The 21269-nt window shown below is 40.5% G+C and overlaps 1 protein-coding gene across 11 annotated transcripts in view; it reads left to right on the top strand.

Moving 5' to 3' along the window:
• The window catches only part of BRCA1 (BRCA1 DNA repair associated), a 67106-nt gene that overhangs the window by 30892 nt on the left and 14945 nt on the right, over nt 1-21269 (top strand). For 8 of the 11 annotated variants that reach the window (XM_041724538.1, XM_041724536.1, XM_041724537.1 and 5 more), the window contains 5 exons: nt 4219-4390; nt 11700-11823; nt 14367-14557; nt 16278-16585; nt 19794-19881. In XM_041724538.1, coding sequence (XP_041580472.1) covers nt 4219-4390; nt 11700-11823; nt 14367-14557; nt 16278-16585; nt 19794-19881 — 883 coding nt within the window. Of the gene's footprint in view, nt 1-4218; nt 4391-11699; nt 11824-14366; nt 14558-16277; nt 16586-19793; nt 19882-21269 lie in introns of those variants that run through there. The other 3 variants (XR_005983028.1, XR_005983029.1, XM_041724539.1) reach the window with 3 other exon arrangements.

Below are 21269 nucleotides of genomic sequence, written 5' to 3'. Positions count from 1 at the left end.
CCTTGAATTTTATATCATGTGCTTACATTAATTATGTAAAAGATTCTGTGGGTTACCCAGGAATAATTATTATTAACTTGAGGTACATATTCTTCCATTCTTCTTCATGTATGTGTACAACAGTACACTTTATCTTTAAAAATCTTTATCCCTTGTACACTTTATCTTTAAAAAATATTTATCTAATATTCTGTGTACTTACATTGTAATGTTGTTTTTTCTATGTCATTAAATTTTCTTCAGTAATTTTTAATTATTGTATTGTATTCCATCTTGGGTAAGACATGATTTTATTCCACCTATTGCTGACTATGAGGGTTGCAGGGTAAGAGACACAGTTTGCTATTATGTACAGTACTATAATAATTTTTTACTTTTAAGTGATCTCTACACCCAACATGGGGCTCGAACTTTCAACCCCAAGATCAAGAGTTGCATGCTCTACTGACTGAGCCAGTCAGGCACCCCTTTAGTAGGATCTTGATAGCTAAATAGTTGCCTGTGTCCCCAGTGGTTTCCTTAGTATAAATTTCTAGAACTGGAATTTTTGGTCTTTGATACATACTGTTAGATTGTTCTTCAGAAATAATGAACAGCTCTCTTCTAACAACCGTTAATGGTTCCCATTTCCCTGTTCCTTTGCCAACACAAGATCCAATTTTAAAATCTTCTAATTCTTGGCATTACTGTGAAAGCTGTAGAAAGAAAAGGCTTATCTTCTGCCCATTTTCTAGGCAGAGCGAATCCCTCTAGAACTGAAACTTGCTGGAGTCAGGAAGAAAGCTTTGAGAGACAGGGACCTGTGTTGTACCCAAGTTGCCACCAGTATTCTCCCCACCTACAGGATTGCCATGGTGACTAAATGAACAAAAAGACTAAGGAGGCCTTTTCTCTGCAACTCTTCTGCTTCTTTCTGAGTGTGGATTTGTGGCTCTGTCACCCTTTCACTGATGCCTTTTACTTTTTTGTCCCTTGTGTTTTAAGGTTGTAGGTTCCAGTTTCTGATTTTTTTTTTTTTTAAGATTTATTTATTCATGACAGGGACACCTGGGTGGCTCAGTGGTTGGGTGCATCTGCCTTAGGCCCAGGACGTGATCCTGGAGTGCCAGGATCAAATCTCACATCAGGCTCCCTGCGGCAAGCCTGCTTCTTCAAGAACTCTGCCTGTGTCGGTGCCCCTCTCTCTGTGTCTTTTATGAATAAATATTTTTTTAATTTTTTAATTTTTCTTAAACAAAACAGACTTAAAGTCAGATTTCCTGGCTAACTTAAATCTAGAGTAACAGAGACAGGCAAAATGATTGAAGCAGAGTCTTTTCCCATTGTTGAAAAGAACTAAGAAGTATATAGGAGGGTAGCCCTGGTGGCTCAGCGGTTTAGCGCCACCTTCAGCCCAGGGTGTGATCCTGGAGACCCAGGATCAAGTCCCATGTCAGGCTCCCTGCATGGAGCCTGCTTCTCCCTCTGCCTGTGTTTTTGCCCCTCTCTCTCTCTCTCTCTCTCTCTCTCTCTCTCTCTACCTCTCATGAATAAATAAATAAAATCTTTTTTAAAAAAGTATATAGGAGATAGAGAAATTCTAATTTGGTACTATTAGTATCTTTTTTTTTTTTTTTAATCCAAGAGCGATCATTAGCTCATTTCTACATTAAACATTTGCTAAGTATTTACTACATGCTAGGCATTGGGAATACAAAAATGATGAAGGAAGGATTCCTCCCATTGAGAAGGGTCCAGTGTTCCATTTCCATATACTAATGCATTAAAAGTATAAGTGAAGTAATGGGGCGATTGTCTGTTCCTGATAGTAGATGTGGATGGTGGGGACTCCTGAAGGAGTCAACAAATGTGTGTTTTGGAAAGCCCTTTACTTACCAAGTACTTTGCTTTATCAAAAACCTCATTTGAGCTGGGCCTTGAAAGATGAGAAGAATTTTCCCAGGTAGAAAGGGAAGGGAGGCAGCAGTCAAGGCAAAGACACAGAGGCATGAAATGTCCAGAAAGCACAAAGTTGTCCTATATGATGGAAAACAGGGCATAGGGATGGTTTAGGGAAGAAACAAAAGATCAGTGTGTGAAAAGCCTTTTGAATGCTATGATTGGGAATTTGGACTTTATCCTGAGGGCAGTAATGAGTGATAATTACATAGTGTCCAGAAAGTATTAATATATCTGAGCAGTGGTATGCCACTAAGGTCCTTATGGAAGAAAGAGGCATGGTAAACATGGCTTTTAAAGAACTTCCACAGTAATGCAGCTGTATTAAAAGAGATCAGAGAAGCATGTTGGGAATATAAAAGAAAAATAGGGCTAATTCCAGAAACACTTAAGAATTAGAATTTAAAAAAAAAACTCATTAGTAAGCAATTTGGTTTTAGTCTCGCAAATGTATCTAGGCAATTACCTACAAGGGAATTTAGTTTATAAAGTAACTCCTTTGAGAAAACCCAAAGTAGGGCAGCCCCGGTGGCGCAGCGGTTTAGCGCCGCCTGCAGCCCAAGGTGTGATCTGGAGACCCTGAATCGAGTCCCACGTCTGGCTCTCTGCGTAGAGCCTGCTTCTCCCTCTGCCTGTGTCTCTGCCTTTCTCTCTCTCTCTCTCTCTCTGTCTCTCATGAATAAATAAATAAAATCTTAAAAAAAGAGAGAAGAAAACCCAAAGTAAAGTTATCTAATTACAGTTTTCCTGTTACTGTTTTTCCTGCTTTTCTAACCTACTTAATGGCCACAGAGAGGTTAGATGTGATGGTCATGCCAGAAGTGACAGATAGAGCTTCTGAAGCTTAGTAGTTATCTGTGTGTGGTTTACTTCCAGATTTACCGAGGCAGCCCCAGGGCCAGGATTTGATCAGCAACAGAACTACCCACAAGCACCACGTGGTGGCAATGGCGCTGCTGCAGACATTGGCAGCAGGGCAGTCTCAGGGCAGCAGCAGAAGCCTTTTTGACACTGGGAATACATTTTCTGGTCATAAAAGCCTGAAAACTGTGAACTCAGTGTCGTAGGAGAAAGTAAATGGCTTGTTTTTAGTAGAGGGCAAAGTCATTTTCAAGGATCAGAAGCAATGGAGGGTGAAACAGTCTGTTTCCCTGGGGTTCACTGGCAACCACTGATGTTCCTCTACCAGTGATGAGGAAATGTGTGTTTTGGAAAGCCCTTTACTTACCAAGTACTTTGCTTTATCAAAAACCTAAGACTTAGCAAGATTTCTTCTTGAAATAAAAAAGTAAGCATCAGCAAGGCGCATAAGCAAGAAGAGCCCATCTCAGCAGTTTAGTGCCACCTTCAGCCCAGGGCGTGATCCTGGTGACCCGAGATCGAGTCCCATGTCAGGCTTCCTGCATGGAGCCTGCTTCTCCCTCTGCCTGTGTCTCTGCTTCTCTCTCTGTGTGTCTCATGAATAAATAAATAAAATAAAATAAGTTAAAACAATTTTTTTAAATTTCTATTAAAAAAAAGGCAAATAGAGCCCATTATCTTGAATTGAAAACAATAACTATCCTTACAGGATTTCCCAGGGCTCTTTCTGCTAGATCCTTCCTTCCAACAGGTGATCTCTAGGTACTCTCTCCGCATCTAGAATGGCAACACCAGGAGGGCTCTAATCCTCAGCACTAGAACAGGCCTCACATATAATAGATGGTCAGCAAATAGTTGTTGAATGAACAAATCGATAAATCAGTGGATTAGCTCTTTGCTCTCTCTTTTTGAAACTAAATGTTTAAAGAATCCCAGAAAAGGAAGAATCCTCACCAGCCAGAAATCCAGATTAATCCAGATCTCTTATGAGTCCCACAGTACCAAATCTGTGAAACACAGCCTGTGCAAAATGTTAACAGAATCATTCTAATTTTAAATATCATGTTTGAGTACCTTGTTTTTGTGTGTGTGGTTTGTTTTTTGGTTTTTGATTTTTGGGGTTTTTTGCTCCCTAGCTTTAAAAGAAAATAACCAGCTCTGAAAGGACAAAACAATAAAGCAAGTCTATGTGGGAGAGTTTGAGGAGTTTTTTCCCCACTCTAACATCATTCTGAAGTCATTTCATGGTCATTAATTGCAGGAATATGATTGGATTAAAAAGTGTTCAGCCAGAACTCATAATTCCATACTAGATGATTTCGATTCCCATGTTAAAATTAATTGGTGTGACATATTCTTGCTCTCTGGCAAGTTGCTAAAAGAGTGTGACTTTCTTGGTGTCATTTCTTCTGTTTACAGCAGAGAGATACCATGCAAGATAACCTGATAAAGCTCCAGCAGGAAATGGCTGAACTGGAAGCTGTGTTAGAGCAGCATGAGAGCCAGCCCTCTAACAGCTCCCCTTCCCTTATAGCAGATTCTTGTTCGCCTGAGGATCTGCTGAATCCGGAACAAAGCGCATCAGAAAGAGGTTTGTAATATTGGCTTAACTCTGATATGTTAAGCAAAATTCTTCCCCTCCCTAAGCCTTTATCCTTCTAAAAAGTGTGGGCCTGGGGCACCTGGATGACTCAGTCAGTTAAGCCCCTGACTCTTGATTTTGGCTCAGGTCATGCTCTCAGGGTCCTGGGATCCAGCCCCACATCTGACTCCATGCTCAGCACAGAATCTGCTTGTCCTCCCTTTGCTCCTCCCCCTGCTCATGCTCACAAGCACTCACATTCTCTCTCAAATAAATAAAATCTTTAAAAAGTATGGGCCTAATCCAACATTTTATGTTCTTTGCTCAGAATAAGTTTGCTGAATCATTCCATGGGTAATTTTTTTTAGAGCCTTGCTTCTGGTCCCTGTTCACAATTTACCTTACAGAGTAACCAAGACAGTCATGAAGTGTCATTGTCTGACTGAGTACCCACAATGAGGAGATGCTATGAGGAGCCCATAGGAAACTGAATGTGATGGGGAAGACTGGGAATAGGCAACCCTTCATTCCAGAAAGCTTAGAGAAAACAACAGACCTTGAAACAGTCATGTCAGGTCCTGAAGCCCTATCTATCTATCTATCTATCTATCTATCTATTTATTTATTTAAAGATTTATTTATTCATGAGAGACACAGAAAGAGAGAGGCAGAGACATAGGCAGAGGGAGAAGTATGCTCCTCAAAGCGAGCCCAATGTGACTCAATCCCAGATCCCAAGATCATGCCCTGAGCTGAAGGCAGATGCTCAACCACTGAGCCACCCAGGGGTCCCAACCAAAGCGCTATTTAATGTGCCTTCTGGTTTTGAGAGAAAGATGTCCTAAGTGTTAGGAATTGTACCATAAGCCACAAAGTCCAGTTATGTGGAGAGTGGGGCGCTTTATTCTGACAGAAGTCATTTTTAGTAACCAGTCAGATTGGAATTGATCAGAGCTGACTTCCTATAAGAGGGGAAGGGCACTGAGCTGAGGAATAAATGAAGGAAAGCAGGCATAAATGAAGGAAAGTGAGCTGAAGCTTTGAGTTTTTAATTGGAGAAAAACAATTCCTTCCTCCTTGGGGAAGGCAGCACATTAGGCAAGTTTTAATTAATGGGGGCAGGTCCATAGACACATAGGTGAGAGGCTATGTGTAGGCCCAGGTTCCACAGGCAGGGTACAGGGGTGGGGTGGGGGCGGGGGGTGGGGACCTGCTTATGGACTGGCAGGTGTGTTGAGCCCTCCCAAAATATTCTTCACTCCTGACTCCGGACACTTACCCAGCTAACTTAGTATGAATGTTTCTTCTTCATTGCTCCCTTCCCCAGCCCCTGTGCTGGGGACCACAGGGCCTGCCTTTTTGTCTTTCTAGGAATTCAAGTCTTAATTTTCCAGAATAGTGTGGCCCTGGTCCCAGAATGTGCCCTGCAGTATTTTCGTGTTCAGGGAGAAACAGTAGCTCATGCATAAGAAGCTGGGGACTCTGTTGCTATGGCACTGGTTCAAAATGTATTTCCTTAAAATGCTTTCTTTCTAACGGTACCTTCATTTAGTTCATCTCCCAGATAATGAAGCCTAAAGTCTCATCCCCAGCACAGTTCTCTTCTTTAGGGTGCTTTCACCATCTTAGTTCTAAAAACAGATTAGACTTTCCCTGTTAATGTACAACATAGAAAATGTTATTGTCTGGCTTTAAATGTGTGTGTAAATATGCTGTCTCCTTTTTAGAGTGTTGTGTGTGCACATTAATTTTTTCCTGAAAATCTGCAGACAAACATTTCTTATGGCTTTCTTTCTTTCATTTTAAAATTTCATAAATGCTGTATTTTTATGCATTATGCTTATTGTGGATTTGAAAACCTTTTTGAACACTTCTTTTGAGGGCAGCCCGGTGGCTCAGCAGTTTAGCGCCGCCTTTGGTCCAGGATGATCCTGGAGACCCGGGATCAAGTCCCACGTCGGGCTCCCTGCATGGAGCCTCCAGGATCGCGCCCTGGGCCAAAGGCAGGCGCCAAACCGCTGAGCCACCCAGGGATCCCCGATTTCTTGGTTTAAAAGATAAAAGGTGTGAGGCGCCTAGATGGCTTATTAGCCCATTGCATGTCCAACTCATCATTTTGGCTCAGGGGATGATCTCATGGGTCCTGAAATCGAGACTTGAGTTGGCCTCTGTGCTCAGTTGGCATTCTGCTTTGTTTGTTTGTTTGTTTTTAAGATTTTATTTATTTATTTATGAGAGACACAGAGAGAGACACAGGTAGAGGGAGAAGCAAGCTCCATGCAGGGAGCCTTATGTGGGACTCGATCCCGGGTCTCCAGGATCACACCCTGGGCTGAAGATGGTGCTAAACCATTGGGCCACCGGGGCTACCCACTTTAATTTATTTTCTTTTTAAAAATTTATTTATTTAGGGGATCCCTGGGTGGTTCAGTGGTTTAGCGCCTGCCTTTGGCCCAGAGCGCGATCCTGGAGTCCCGGGATCAGGTCCCGCGTCGGGCTCCCGGCATGGAGCCTGCTTCTCCCTCTGCCTGTGTCTCTGCCATTCTCTCTCTCTCTCTCTCTCTCTCTCTCTCTCTCTATCTCTATGTCTATCATAAATAAATAAAATCTTTTTAAAAAAATATTTATTTGAAAAAGAGAGAGAGAAAGCACAGGAGAGGGAGAAGTGGACTCCCATTGAGCAGAGAGCCTGACATGGGGCTTGATCCCAGGACCCTGAGATCATGACCTGAGCCAAAGGCAGATGCTTAACCAACTAAGCCACCCAAGTGCCCTCTTTTTTTTTTTCTTTTTAAGATTTACTTATTTATTTTAGAGACAGAATGTGCATGGGAGGGGAAGGACAGAGGCAGAGGGAGGGAGAGAATACAAAGCCAACTGCCCAGGGATCCCTGGATGGCTCAGCAATTTAGTGCCTGCCTTCAGCCCGGGGTGTGATCCTGGGGTTCCAGGATCAAGTCCCACCTCTTAAAAAAAAAAAAAAAGAAAAAAGTACTTTCTCCCGATTCCACAGAGAACATCTTCCATGACCTCTTACATTAGCATAACTGAAATATGTTGTACAAATTGCTCAAATGCTGCCTCTCAATAATATCCACCATAAACCACTATATATTTTTTAAAGATTTTATTTATTTATTCATGAGAGACACAGAGAGAGAGAGAAAAAGAGAGGCAGACACAAGCAGAGGGAGACGCATGCTCTATGCAGTCCTGATGTGGGGCTCGATCCCGGGACTCCAGGATCATGCCCAGGGCCAAAGGCAGGCACTAAACCGCTAAGCCACCCAGGAATCCCCACCACTGTATTTTTTATTGTAACTTTTCCCTCTCTGACTTCTCCAGGCCCACTTTACCCTGCTATTCTTTTCATAACCCTTATGAACTTATGAAAAAAAAACAGGGTTTTTTTTGCTTACTGTTTAGAGTTCCTCTTCACCTCCCACTAGAATGTAGATTCCATGAGGCAGAGAACTCTTAGACATAGTAGGCACTCAATAAATTTTTTTTTTTTAATTTTTTTTTTTAATTTTTTTTATTTTTTATTTTTTTTTTATGACAGTCACAGAGAGAGAGAGAGAGAGAGAGAGAGAGAGAGAGAGAGGCAGAGACACAGGCAAAGGGAGAAGCAGGCTCCATGCACCGGGAGCCCGACGTGGGACTCGATCCCGGGTCTCCAGGACCGCGCCCCGGGCCAAAGGCAGGCGCCAAACCGCTGCGCCACCCAGGGATCCCCTCAATAAATATTTTAATTCACATTATTAAAAACTCAGAAAACCCACCCCAGACTTAAAGAAAATTTCTGGGTATGGATTCTGAAATGTGGCTTTATCTCTGAAACAGTGTATCAATATCAGCTCAAGTTTTGTACCTTTTCCTTTCTTAAGTTGGTGAATGGAACTAAAATTCAAGCAGACTTCTTGATCTAGGAAGGGTAGTGTTGTTTACCTTCAGCTGTACTGACATTTATTTTTCTTTTTTTATGTTTTTTTTTTTTTTAAGATTTTATTTATTTATTCATGAGAGAGAGAGAGAGAGAGAGAGAGAGAGAGGCAGGGACACAGGCAGAGGGAGAGTGGGCTCCATGTAGAGAGCCTGATGTGGGACTCGATCCCGGGTCTCCAGTATTACACCCTGGGCTGAAGGCGGCGCTAAACCGCTGAGCCACCCGGGCTGCCCCTGACATTTTTTTTTAAATCAGCTTTTTTATTTTTGAATAATTTTAGATTTACAAAGAAGCGATGATAGTACAGAGAGTTCCTGCAGGAATTCTACCGCTTATCTAGTTTTGGTTTCCCTAGTGTCATCCTACATTACCATGGTGCTTCTCTCAGACTCAAGAAACCAACATTGGTACGTTACTAGTAATGAATGAAACTCTAGATATATATTACATATAAATATAAATATATAAATATATTATATATGTATATATAAATACATTAAGATATATTTATATATAATATATAAATATATATTAAGAAATAGTATATAGTATATATTAGTATACTATTATATACTAATATATTTTATTTATATATTTATAAATATAAGTTCATAAATAAATATAAAGTCTCTGGATAGTAGGATTATGGGTGTTTAAGATCCAATATTATTCTTTTTTTTTTTTTTTTTTTTTTAAGATTTACTTAGAGGAGGCATGCGTGCACAAGTGGTGGGAAGAGGCAGAGAGCGCGGGAGAAGCAGACTCCCCACTAAGCAGGGAGCCCAGCCGCTCCACTTTGATCCTGGGATCCAAGGACCCCAGGATTATGACCTGAGCCGAAGGCAGATTCTTCACTGACTAGAGCCACCCAAGATCCCAACCCAATATTCTGAAAATGATGAGAGCTCTTTTTCTAGGGTCTTTGCATCAAATGTTCTGCCCTTAACGAAGATCTGTCCTGTGGTTTATCTAGGGGTCATTCCCAAGCCTGCATATTTTTGTGCAAATGTGTATCCTTACCCATTGTAAATTATGTGTACTTCCCTGTATAAGTAAAGGCACTTTGTTGGTTTTTTCCCTCCTGGATTACCTGTCATCCACAACGCAAACATTAGCATTTATAAGATCACAGTCAGTTACAGTGGAAGTGATTTTCAGACACATCTGAGCTTTTCTGTCCTGCAGTACGTTCAATTCCTGGCTCCTTCCCTAGAAATTCTGAATCAGTTGGGGTGGGTGGGTTATGAAAACTGAATTTCATTTAGGTCCTATACTTCATAGTGTTTTATTTCTTAATATCTTTCCTTCTTCCCTGATGTTTTTTCCTTTGATCCCCCTCCAATATTTTGCATAATTCTTAGGCAGTAAGTTTATTAAATGTTTGCTTTAGCCCATATTCTCTACCCATGAAGAATATAACAGGTTATATTCCTCCCAGAAGAGGAGGGGTGGTTTAAGAGAAACTGTTCCAGGACTTTGGCTCTGGATCCTGCTTTATGAAATAAGGATTAAGGAAGAAGAGCAGAAAAGTTGTGCCCTGTGTTTTTTGTATACTATTGAGTTATCAAATCCAACTCAGGGTAGCTTAATTTCTTTTTGTAGCTTGAACCTTGTATTGAAAAGAGCAGTGTGGCTCAGTCATTTAAGCGTCTGACTCTTGGTTTTGGCTCTGGTCATGATCTCAGGGCCCTGTAATTGAACCCTGCATCAAGCTCTGTGCTCAGCGTGGAGTCTGCTTGGGATTCTCTTCCTCTCTCTCTCTCTCTGCACCACCTCCCCACCCCTCACTTCTCACATGCACTCTCTCAAATAAAACATTAAAAAAAAAAAAAAACAACTCATATGCCAAATGTTTAGATGATGTAATGACTTTAATATCTGTGTTTCTGTCTGAGGTTCCTTCTCCCCCCTCCTACCCCCTGCACCCTTTCACCTTTTTTCTTTTTAACCCTTTCCAGTGGTTAATTCTTTTGGGTGTGATTCCTTAGAGATTAAAGATTATCTTTTATCAATTATCACCCTGTATTTGGGGTGCAATGATACATATGCAGTTGAAAGAAAAGCCTGCTGGTTCACTGTAAGACTCCTTACTTTCAGCAGTTAGGAGTTCCTGTGTTCCTAGAAACAACCAGGTCCAGAAAAGATGGACATAAAGGAAACTAGAAATAATGCATTTGAGGAATAACTCAGGAAACCAATGATTATTCCCCCCCAAGCTATCCAGTGACTTAAAAATCAGTTTAATTAATATAGCCTTTTGTTTAAATTGCCTTGATTTTATGCATTTGAGCTTTTCTAATAAAAGCTCAAAATTTTTAAAAAGTTCAAAAGAAATTATAATCATCAGTGACTTTAATGGGTAGAAGACATTTGTAATTTTAAGTGTTTGTTTTTGCTTTTTTAAGATTTTTGCCTTGGGACACCTGGGTGGCTCAGCAGTTGAGCATCTGCCTTAGGCTCAGGGCGTGATCCCAGAGTTTCGGGGATCAAGTCCCACATCCGGCTGTCTGCATGGAGCCTGCTTCTCCCTCTGCCTATGTCTCTGCCTTTTCTCTGTCTCTCATGAATAAATAATTAAAATCTTAAAAAAAAAAAAAAAAGATTTCTGCCTTGAAGGCATTTCCTAGAAAGCAGTGATACAATAATACGTTTGGAGGAATTAATAAATAAAAAAGATGTACAAACATGCCAGAACTTTGCCTTGGGTCTGGTGTGTGTGTTTTCCTTTTCCTATGCCATTTCATTATCAGTACCATGGATTACTTCAAGGTTCCTTATCAGTCTGGACCTCATTTTTTTGGTGTGTGGGTTGGTTTTTTGTTTTGTTTTTTCCTTAGTCGTTGAAAATGGGAAGCAAAATTGTCACCTGTTTTTTTTTCTTTCTCATCCGACCACACCCATCATTTCCCCACATGTGCAAAAAGCTCAAATCCCCATCCTCTACAGTCTTTGATGTGGAAGCAGTAGAGAATGTGCTTTGGGCTTTCCAGTACTTTCTCTTCCCTGTTATCTAAGGGGATTTCAGAATAATTTATTTTGCTGCAGAGATAAAAATTCATTTCCTGTTCTTGTTTCCTTATCTTTCAGGGCACAAAAAATGTATGTTTTTTTCCAGCCTCGTCTCAGCCGAGTATCTTCATTTACTCTGTCCTAAAGTAATTCCCTTCATTGTCCTTATTATTTTTGAGTCACTTAATTTCATCTGGTGCTGCATCACTTATGTTTACAAAATTCTGTCCGATATACTTGTTTAAAAACCAATTTGATTGTCACAGGTTGCTGCTTTTAGAAAAATCAATATCCTCACCTGAATTATCATCAGGACAAAGCAGTAAAGTAGATCTCTTTGTTTTCTCATTCCATTTAACGCAGTATTAACTTCAGAGAAAAGTAGTGACTCTCCTATAAGCCAAAATCCCGAAAGCCTTTCTACTGACAAATTTCAAGTATTTCTGGATAGTTCCACCAGTAAAAATGGAGAACCAGGAATGATACGGTAAGAAGTAATAAATGTCAAGTTGTGGTCTCTAAGTAACATCTTTACTTCTATTGAACTTTTATTATTAATTTTTTTTCACCATCCTTTTTCTAGTTTTTTTATAAATAGCCATTTCTAACCTTACATTGCTCTAAGATACTTCTTTTGTTTAATTGCATATAGGTTTTCTAGATCTATACAAGGCATGAGCTATGAGATGAGAAAGTATAGTAGATCTGTCCCTTTTGAAGGTCAGGATAAAATATAGAACTGAAACCTAAATAAGCCTGGGAGCTGAGGTAGACTTCTCCAAAGTAGCCCTTGCCCTAATCGAAGTTTTTGCCTCTCTAGAAAAAGTTTGGATATTGATTTACCCCAAGAAAATTCAGAATCTCTTTCAGGAATGTCTTTGCAAATCATCATTGAGATAAGACTGTATAGCACTTCATATTTTCAAATATGAATTCAAATATGAATATAAATATGAATATAAAGTACTTTGCCTGCTTCCTCATTGGATCTTTGCAATGATATGAGGGTAAAAAGACAAGTTGGGACTGGTAATATTTGATAGTTCAGAGCAGAGCCATTAGAGTCCTCCATCTCACTGCTCTAGGAAGAAAGAGGGATTCATATTATTGAGCTCCTACTTGTGTGTACATATATTTTTATTTTTTATTTATCTTTCTGAAAATAGTAATCAGTTGCTGATAGTTTAATCATACTATCTTTCAAGCCTCTTGAATATTTTTAAGGCTGGGTGCCTGGGACACCTGGGTGGCTCAGAGGTTAAGGGCCTGCCTTCAGCTCGGAGTGTGATCCTGGGGGTCCTGGGATCAATTCCCACATCAGGCTCCCTGTGTGGAGCCTGCTTCTCCCTCTGCCTGTGTCTCTGCCTCTCCCTCTCTGTCTCTCATGAATAAATAAATAAATAATCTTAAAAAAAAAAAAAGGCTGGGTGACTGACATTTTGGCTGGACAGAGTGCAAAGATCTGGTCTCCATAGGCACTAGCCCATATTTAGTTGGAATGACCTCATTGCTATGTTTTAACCAGTTGAGCTAACCAGCCATTTAATATTGAGACTAAATATTCCTAGACCTCCTCCTCTTCCCTAGTGTACCCTATTAAAGAACCTACATGTTGGGGCGCTTGGGTGGCTTAGACGATTAAGCATTTGATTCTTGGTCCTAGGGGCATGAATTCAAGTCCTACACTTGGCTCTAAGCTGGGTGTGGAGTCTACATAAAATATGTATATATTACATATAATATATATTTATATATTTGTTATATATGTATACATATGAAAAGGAAAAAGGGGGGATCCCTGGGTGGCTCAATGGTTTAGCACCTGCCTTTGGCCTGGGGCACGATCCTGGAGTTCTGGGATCAAGTCCTGCATCGGACTCTCTCCCTGGAGCCTGCTTCTCCCTCTGCCTGTGTCTCTGCCTGTCTCTCTGTGTCTCTCATGAATAAATAAATAAAATCTTTAAAAAAAGAAAAAAGAACTGACATATTGATGAATGTCCACTCTCTACCAGACTACCCAAGAGCAGCGATTCGGGTTTTGCTCATCTTTAATGCCTAGGGCCTACTTTTATTTCTTGACTTGTAGTAAACACCCAGTAATTGTTTAATTGACAATTATTTAATGTATTTTAATTAATTATATTATTGTATATATTGTTTATCTTATTTTGCTAAATAGTCCATTATAATTGTATATTATGATAATTTTATTATTATTTAATTATTAGCCATTGTTTTAATTTAAAGGATACTATAAATGCATTTGAGGATGAAGTCCTCAAATCTATTAAGTATCCTTTAAATATGTTGCTAAGTATCTTCTATGAAGCCCTAACACCTGAAAGAGTGGAGGACTGAATCACTGGCCACATGTGCTCTTCTGACAGTACTTTATAGCTAGCTTTTGTTTTAAGAATGGCTTTGGATGGGCAGCCTGGGTGGCTCAGCAGTTTTGTGGCCTTTGGCCCAGGGCGTGGTCCTCGGGGGTCCAGGATCAAGTCCCACATCGGGCTCCCTGCATGGAGTCTCTCTCCCTCTCTGTGTGTCTCCCGTGAATAAAAAAATATTAAAAAAAAAAAAAAAAAAAGAATGGCTTTGGACATTGAAAAGGCCGGACGTAGGGATGATTCAATGAATTCTGCTAAAATTGGGTAGAACGAATGAGTATAGAAATGTCAGAATTAATCAGCTCTCTGTTTTCATGAGAGATCTGATTCTAACACATCCATTTGGACTCAAGTGGAAGAGTGTATAGAGTGAGTGAATGACAGTGGGAAATTTGGTGAAATTTGCTGACATGCTTTTTGAACAGCTGAAAAATATCCCACCTCAGCCCAGGCCTTAAGGGGAACTGTTGTATGTAGCCCTGACACATTGGGAGGCATCACAACTCCAGACTTCTAGATTTTTTGCTAGTCATTCCCCACCTCTCTTAACAGTGAGCTGTTCCACTTATGCTTTGGCTGCACAGGAAGTATGATGAACCCTTTCATAAGCCATGATGGAGCATTTCTCCCTTCATTCTTCCAGGTCTTCCCCTTCACAGTCCCGGTCGTTAGATAGTAGGTGGTATGTACACAGCTGCCCAAGGAGTCTTCAGGACACTAACTGCCCATCTCAGAAGGAGCTCACTAAGGTTGTCTGTATGGAGGAGCAACAACCAACTGAGTCAGAAGCAAGAGATCTCATGGAGCAATCTTATTTGTCAAGACCAGATCTGGGTAATGCGTCATCTGTTCTGATGGGGGAAACACTTCTGTTTGACTCTTACCTAAAGATATTTTTGGTTAATCAACTTTTCAGATGTCTAGCATGTCTAATCTGTAATGAATGCTTCTCTTATACTTAAACCCATTTTAGAAAAATAGCTTGAATATTAATCCAAATTTACATGAAAATTATTGCAGCTCTTAATCTGTCTTTATTGGTTTAACTGACAGTTTTGAGGATGGGAGAGTCTTGTGTGCTCTAAATATTTTATTTAAACTGTTAAGTAAGAATTCTAGGGCCCTAGGGGCATCTGGCTGGCTCAGTCAGTAGAGGATACAGCTCTTGATCTTGGGGTCATGAGTTCAAGCCCCACATGGGGCATAGTGACTCCAAAAAAAAAAAAAAGGTGAAAAACAAAGAATTCTAGAGACCTCGAATAAAGTTTTCAGCCTGTCCTTTACTGAAAAATGAGTCAGATCTCCAAAGTAAGCTCTTATTTTATGAATTAATGAATATAAATGACTATATTTTATGCCTTATAAATCACCTTAAATGAATGGTATGTTTTATGGCTTATAAATCAAAGTTTTAATCAGTAAAAAAAAGTTTTAAATTAGTCCTCAAAAACACATTATCATAAAATGTGCTCTTTGGCACCTAAATGTGGTATTTGGCCAATGTTCATTAAGGTCACCTTAGGAGAGATGCCTGAGTGGTTCAGCAGTTGGGTGTCTGCCTTTGGCACAGGCGTGATCCTGAGGTTGGGGATTGAGTTCCGCATCAGGCTCCTTGTGGGTAGCCTATTTCTCCTGCTGCCTGTGTCTCTGCCTCTGTCTGTCTGTCTCTCTGTGATAGATAGATGATAGATAGATAGATAAATAGATAGATAGATAGGAATCTCACACATTCTCTTTAGCTATGCTTACTTCCTGATAGAGTGACATTTTCTGAAGTGTTTCAGGAATGGTCATCTATTTTTAATTTGGTAATGATATCTGATAATTTATTAAATCAAAAAGACAATGATAAAATTGTGGATAAAGAAACAAAAATCTTGGGATGCCTGAGTGGCTCAGCAGTTGAGCGCCTGCCTTCAGCCCAGGGCATGATCCTGGAATCCCAGGATCGAGTCCATATCAGGCTCCCTGCATGGAGCCTGCTTCTCTCTCTGCTTATGTCTCTGCCTCTCTCCCTCTGTGTCTCTCATGAGTAAATAAATAAAATCTTAAAAAAAAAAAAAAGAAACAAAAACCAATTTGAGACAAAAAACTTGTCTCATTTTTCTTTTTTTTTTTTTTAAAGGTTTTATTTATTTATTCATGAGAGACATGGAGAGAGAGGCAGAGACATAGGCAGAGGGAGAAGCAGGCTCCACGCAGGGAGCCCGATATGGGACTCGATCCCAGGACCGTGGGATCACACCCTGAGCCAAAGGCAGACGCTCAACTGCTGAGCCACTCAGGCATCCCTGTCTCGTTTTTCAAAATTGTTCTCCTTCTTACAAAAGTACCATGTTTTTTATGGTCATTAAACAATTGGAGAACATAGGTACTAAAGATTTTGAGATATTTAAAGTTATTTGTATTCCTGTTATTAGTGATAAAATGCTGCTATATTTCTTTAGTCAATTGACTTATACTTTTATTTTTAAAATAAAGAGTCATGATGAATTCTTTGGTAATTCAAGATTCATTGTCATATGGGTTAAACTTCTTCCCCTGTGCCTTTCAGAGGGAGCCCCTTACCTCGAATCTGGAATCAGCCTTTTCTCTGATGACCCTGAGTCTGATCCCTCGTCACACAGAGCCTCAGAGCTGGTTCATGTTAGCAGCATGCCAACTTCAACCTCTGCGTTGAAATTACGCCAATTTCAGGTCAAAGAATCAGGCAAGAGTACAGCTGTCCATATTGCTAGTACTGCTGGGTATAATAAGAGCGAATACAGTGTGGGCAGAGAAAAGCCAGAAGTGATGTCTTCAACAAGAGGAGTCAACAAAAGAATATCTATGGTGGCATCAGGCTTGACCCCAAAAGAATTTGTGAGTGTATTTATGTATCTCCCTAACAACTGAGACTTCTTAACATATTACAAATAGTTTTAAGTAGGTACTAGCAATGAATAATCTATTGGGAGAAATCTAGGAACCAAGAACAATTCTATGTGATTTAATTTCCGTTACTAGTTTCTGAAAATTGGGACCTAGATAAAGCTAAAGCTTTATTTTTATTTTGTATATATTTACTTTAAAAAATAAGGGCAGCCCCGGTGGCACAGCGGTTTAGCGCCACCTGCAGCCCAGGGCGTGATCCTGGAGACCCTGGGTTGAGTCCCACGTCAGGCTCTCTGTATGATGCCTGCTTCTCCCTCTGCCTGTGTCTCTGCCTCTCTCTCTCTCTCTGTCTCTATGAATAAATAAATAAAATATTAAAAAAATAAAAAATAACTTAAATATTAGTAGAAAGGGGGCAGCCCCAGTGGCTCAGTGGTTGAGTGCCGCCTTCGGTCCAGGGCATGATCCCGGAGTTCCAGGATCGAGTCCCACGTCAGGCTTCCTGCATGGAGCCTGCTTCTCCCTCTGCCTGTGTCTCTGCCTCTCTCTCTATGTGTGTCTTTCATAAATAAATAAGATCTTTACGAAAGGAAAGAAGGAAGGAAGGAAGGAAGGAAGGAAGGAAGGAAGGAAGGAAGGAAAGAAGGAAGGAAAGAAAGAAAGAAAGAAAGAGAAAGAAAGAAAGAAAGAAAGAAAGGAAAGAAAGAAATTTCCATTAAAATATTAAGACCATTGGAATTTTGTTTCTGCTTGGGCTAAGTGTAGATTTCAGACATCATAGGAAATTGACCTCCCTGATAATTAATCACCATTGCTATCCTTTCATAATAAAGTAATTGAATGACTATTTCTTTAGAATCATAAGACAACACATCAGCGTATCAGGTGGATGCAATAGTGGGTGCCAGTTACTGCACACTGAGAAATGACCCAGTCATTCTTAGGTATTTTTCTTAATATATCCTTCCTAGGCTAAGAACCATTTCTCGTCCTTTCTACAGGTAGTGTCTCAGCATAACATTCTTTTTTTTTTTTTTTAAACAACTTTTTTTTTTAAACGATTTATTTATTCATTTATGATAGAGAGAGAGGGAGAGAGAGGCAGAGAGACACAGGAGGAGGGAGAAGCAGGCTCCATGCCGGGAGCCCAACACGGGACTCGATCCCGGGACTCCAGGATCATGCCCTGGGCCAAAGGCAGGCGCTAAACCGCTGAGCCACCCAGGGATCCCCCCACTCTTTTTTTTCCAGCATAATATTCTTTTTAAAGATTTTATTTATTTTTTCATGAGAGAGAGGCAGAAGGAGAAGCAGGCTCCATGCAAGGAACCCGATATGGGACTTGATTCTGGGACCCCGGAATCGCGCCCTGAGCCGAAGGCAGATGCTCAACCACTGAGCCACCCAGGTGTCCCTCTGCATAACATTCATTCTCTGTGTGCCAAATGTATCACACAACTAAAAGGGCAAAGTAACCTCTGTCTGCCTTAGTAGATACAGTGAATAAATTCTCATCTGTAATGCCAGAATTCCCATCTTACAACCATGTGTCCAGATCAGCTGTTTGTTCTTAAAATTCATACTCTGTCTGCTTATATTGCTCTTGATCATTTGCCTGTACATCTAGAATTCCCATTTACTCATTGAAAATTAGCATTCTGGGATCCCTGGGTGGCACAGTGGTTTAGCGCCTGCCTTTGGCCCAGGGCGCGATCCTGGAGACCCAGGATCGAATCCCACATCGGGCTCCCGGTGCATGGAGCCTGCTTCTCCCTCTGCCTGTGTCTCTGCCTCTCTCTCTCTCTGTGACTATCATTTAAAAAAAAAAAAAAATTAGCATTCCTTTTCCTTTGTTTTGTGAGTTCAGCTTTTCAGAGAGTCTAAAATGATCTAATCTTTTCTGGCCATGGAAAATTCAGAGCTGTAGATTACACTCTAAGTGACTTGGGTACGTGTTGTCTTTAGGCAAGCCAAGAAGAAAACTTTTCAGCTCCATTCAGACTTGCTGAAGTGTGATAAATTTATTATGAAAGCTGCTGACTATAGTACACATGATTAATTCTGAAGCCCATATTAAGATGATCTTTTCAGCTGTTGCTCTTCTAACTGAACACTGTTTCAAGGCTGGGATTTCAGCAATTAATCAGTTTAGAATTGCTAATGCTCCTGGCAGAGGGCAGTGGCAAAAGGGGGAGAATGTCATTAGCTTTTCTAGCCTCCCTTTTGCAGTGCCCTGTGGCAGTAGATAGCAAGGCAGCTTGAAAGAAAGATGCCTGTTCTCCATTGCAGTATTGCACAGCACAGAAATATTGGCATGGTTGGTGATGACTAGTACATGATGGCCCTTGGTAAGCAAAGTTGTTTAACAAACAGAAGCTACTGATTATGTCAACTGTGTCCCTAATGGATCTGGTTAATCCTTTTTGCTACTTATTGATTTTTATTTGGTTGATAGATAATAGCTAGAAGGTGTGAGCTTTCTTTTGGGAGTCACCTGAGTCTCCTCTAATCCTTATCCTTAAGTGGAATTGATAGTTTTTGCACTGACCTTTAGAAGCATCTTGACTTGAATGTTTTGAAACTACCAGAGGGTTGAACCTTGTTTTTCAGCCACATATCTGTGGCATGACTTTCTGAATAGGCTGGTTACCTCTTGGCTTATAAAGTGTAGGCTGATAAATCTAAATTATATATTTTTTTTAAATTTTTATTTCTTTATAATAGTCACACAGAGGGAGAGAGAGAGAGAGAGGCAGAGACACAGGCAGAGGGAGAAGCAGGCTCCATGCACCGGGAGCCCGACGTGGGATTCGATCCCGGGTCTCTAGGATCGCGCCCTGGGCCAAAGGCAGGCGCTAAACCGCTGTGCCACCCAGGTTTCCCTCTAAATTATATTAAAGTGTCACTCTGCAAAGAAACTGTCTTAAGGAATCAAATGATATCTGCTATTAAAGGGAAAAATTATTTTGAATCCTGGGTTGTAATTCCATGTCTGTGAGCACAGACTATTTTAGAATTTTTTCCTCAGATTGCTACATAATTTTTATTAAATTACTATTTATTTTGGGACTTCAGGCATGTTTGAATGAAAGGGATGTAACTTTTGTGAGGAAAATGGAGACTCAAAGCTAGGGTAACAGTCTAAACTGTGTACTAGAGGCAATTGATTATAATATGATATTTGATTTGATTTCAGATGCTTGTGCACAAGTTTGCCAGAAAACACCACATCACTTTAACTAATCTAATATCTGAAGAGACAACACATGTCATTATGAAAACAGGTACACCAAGAGCCCTTATAGAGCATGTTGCGTCTGTTGCATAAAACTACGTGAAGAAATGGGATTATTTGTTAAGCAAAAAGCATGGATGACAGTCTTCCAGCAGTTGATCAATTATTTATGAAAGAAAAATAATAGTCTTGCTATTCCTGAGCCCCTTTTTTTTGGGTTAAGATTTGGAGAGTAGTGAGCTAGAACGACGAACCTCTTCTAGTCCACCCTGCCTCAACCACACCGTGTGAAGGACTGTCTGATAAGACAGAGCCCAAATCCAGAAGGAACATATGGGGCAAAGAGGGGAATGAAGTGAGTCTGCACTCAAAATCAGGGCAGCTGGAAACACTAGCCCCGTGTCTACTCTGTGTCCTAGCTCTACTTGCATACCTGGTTTGAATGTGGTTGACAGGTTTTCAGGAAGCAAGTCCACTGTCACCTCTGAGGTAGCCTAGCATATGAAACAGGAAAAAGAGAAGGGGAAAATTCATTTGTCCTACACTTTCTCTTTTTCTATCTTAATTATGACTTGTATGATAACAGAGACCTCAGAGGCTTTTAGCTAAATCTAAGTAAACATTTCAGGGCTGCTGAAAGAGCTCATTTGAAATCAGGCCTTATGAGTGTAAGTCTAGTGTCCAGAGCAAGCAAAGTGTAGATTCTGACCCCCTCTACTGCATCCTCTGCGGGAGTGACTGCTGGAAGACAATGGGTTCTGTTTTGAGCATCCTGCTTTCTTTTTAAGATGGTCACTGACAAACTCTAGAGCATTTCTCCAGAGGTAAGATAGTGAAGATGGAAGAAAGGAGTTCAAAGCAGTGTCATTTGAAGAACAGAGGAAGGAATGCAAAGACTGAAGGGAAGGAGCCAGCTGTCTTCCAGTGTTTGAAGAGCTGCTTTCTGGAGGAGGAGGTGGACCCGCTTGTTGGGCTCCAGAAAGCAAAGGACAGTGTATGCAGCACACAGAAGATGCAAACTGTGGTTCAGGTCTTAAACCTTCTAAATAGAATTGACTCTGGAAATACAGTGGTCCTTTCCAGGGTGCTTCTGTCACACAGCTGCAGGCACTTAAGCATAGGGGTTCAGACTCCTTGGCAGGGACAAGTACCTTCAAACTTCTAAGATCTTAGATTTTTGCAGTGCAAACACTGTACCACAGGGTCAGAGGATAATGCTCTCAGGAATCAGGTGCCAGAACAGGGTACTTTGAACCAAGTGCTATGTTAGAGATGAATGTCATTAAAGTTTAATATATCTTAAACTATAGTTTTGGATCAAAGCTGCTGAAAGGTGAAAAGAAAACTTTTAAATGCAAATTAAGCCTAAAGTAGTTCAGTGTTTAAACAAAGGCAATACAACATTTGCTACTTTTAAACTACAAGTGAACTAAAATT

Source organism: Vulpes lagopus, chromosome 12 (assembly GCF_018345385.1).
Source record: "Vulpes lagopus strain Blue_001 chromosome 12, ASM1834538v1, whole genome shotgun sequence".
Lineage (NCBI taxonomy): Eukaryota > Metazoa > Chordata > Mammalia > Carnivora > Canidae > Vulpes > Vulpes lagopus.
Note: the sequence above shows the minus strand (reverse complement) of the source record. Positions and strands in the feature narration are given on the sequence as shown.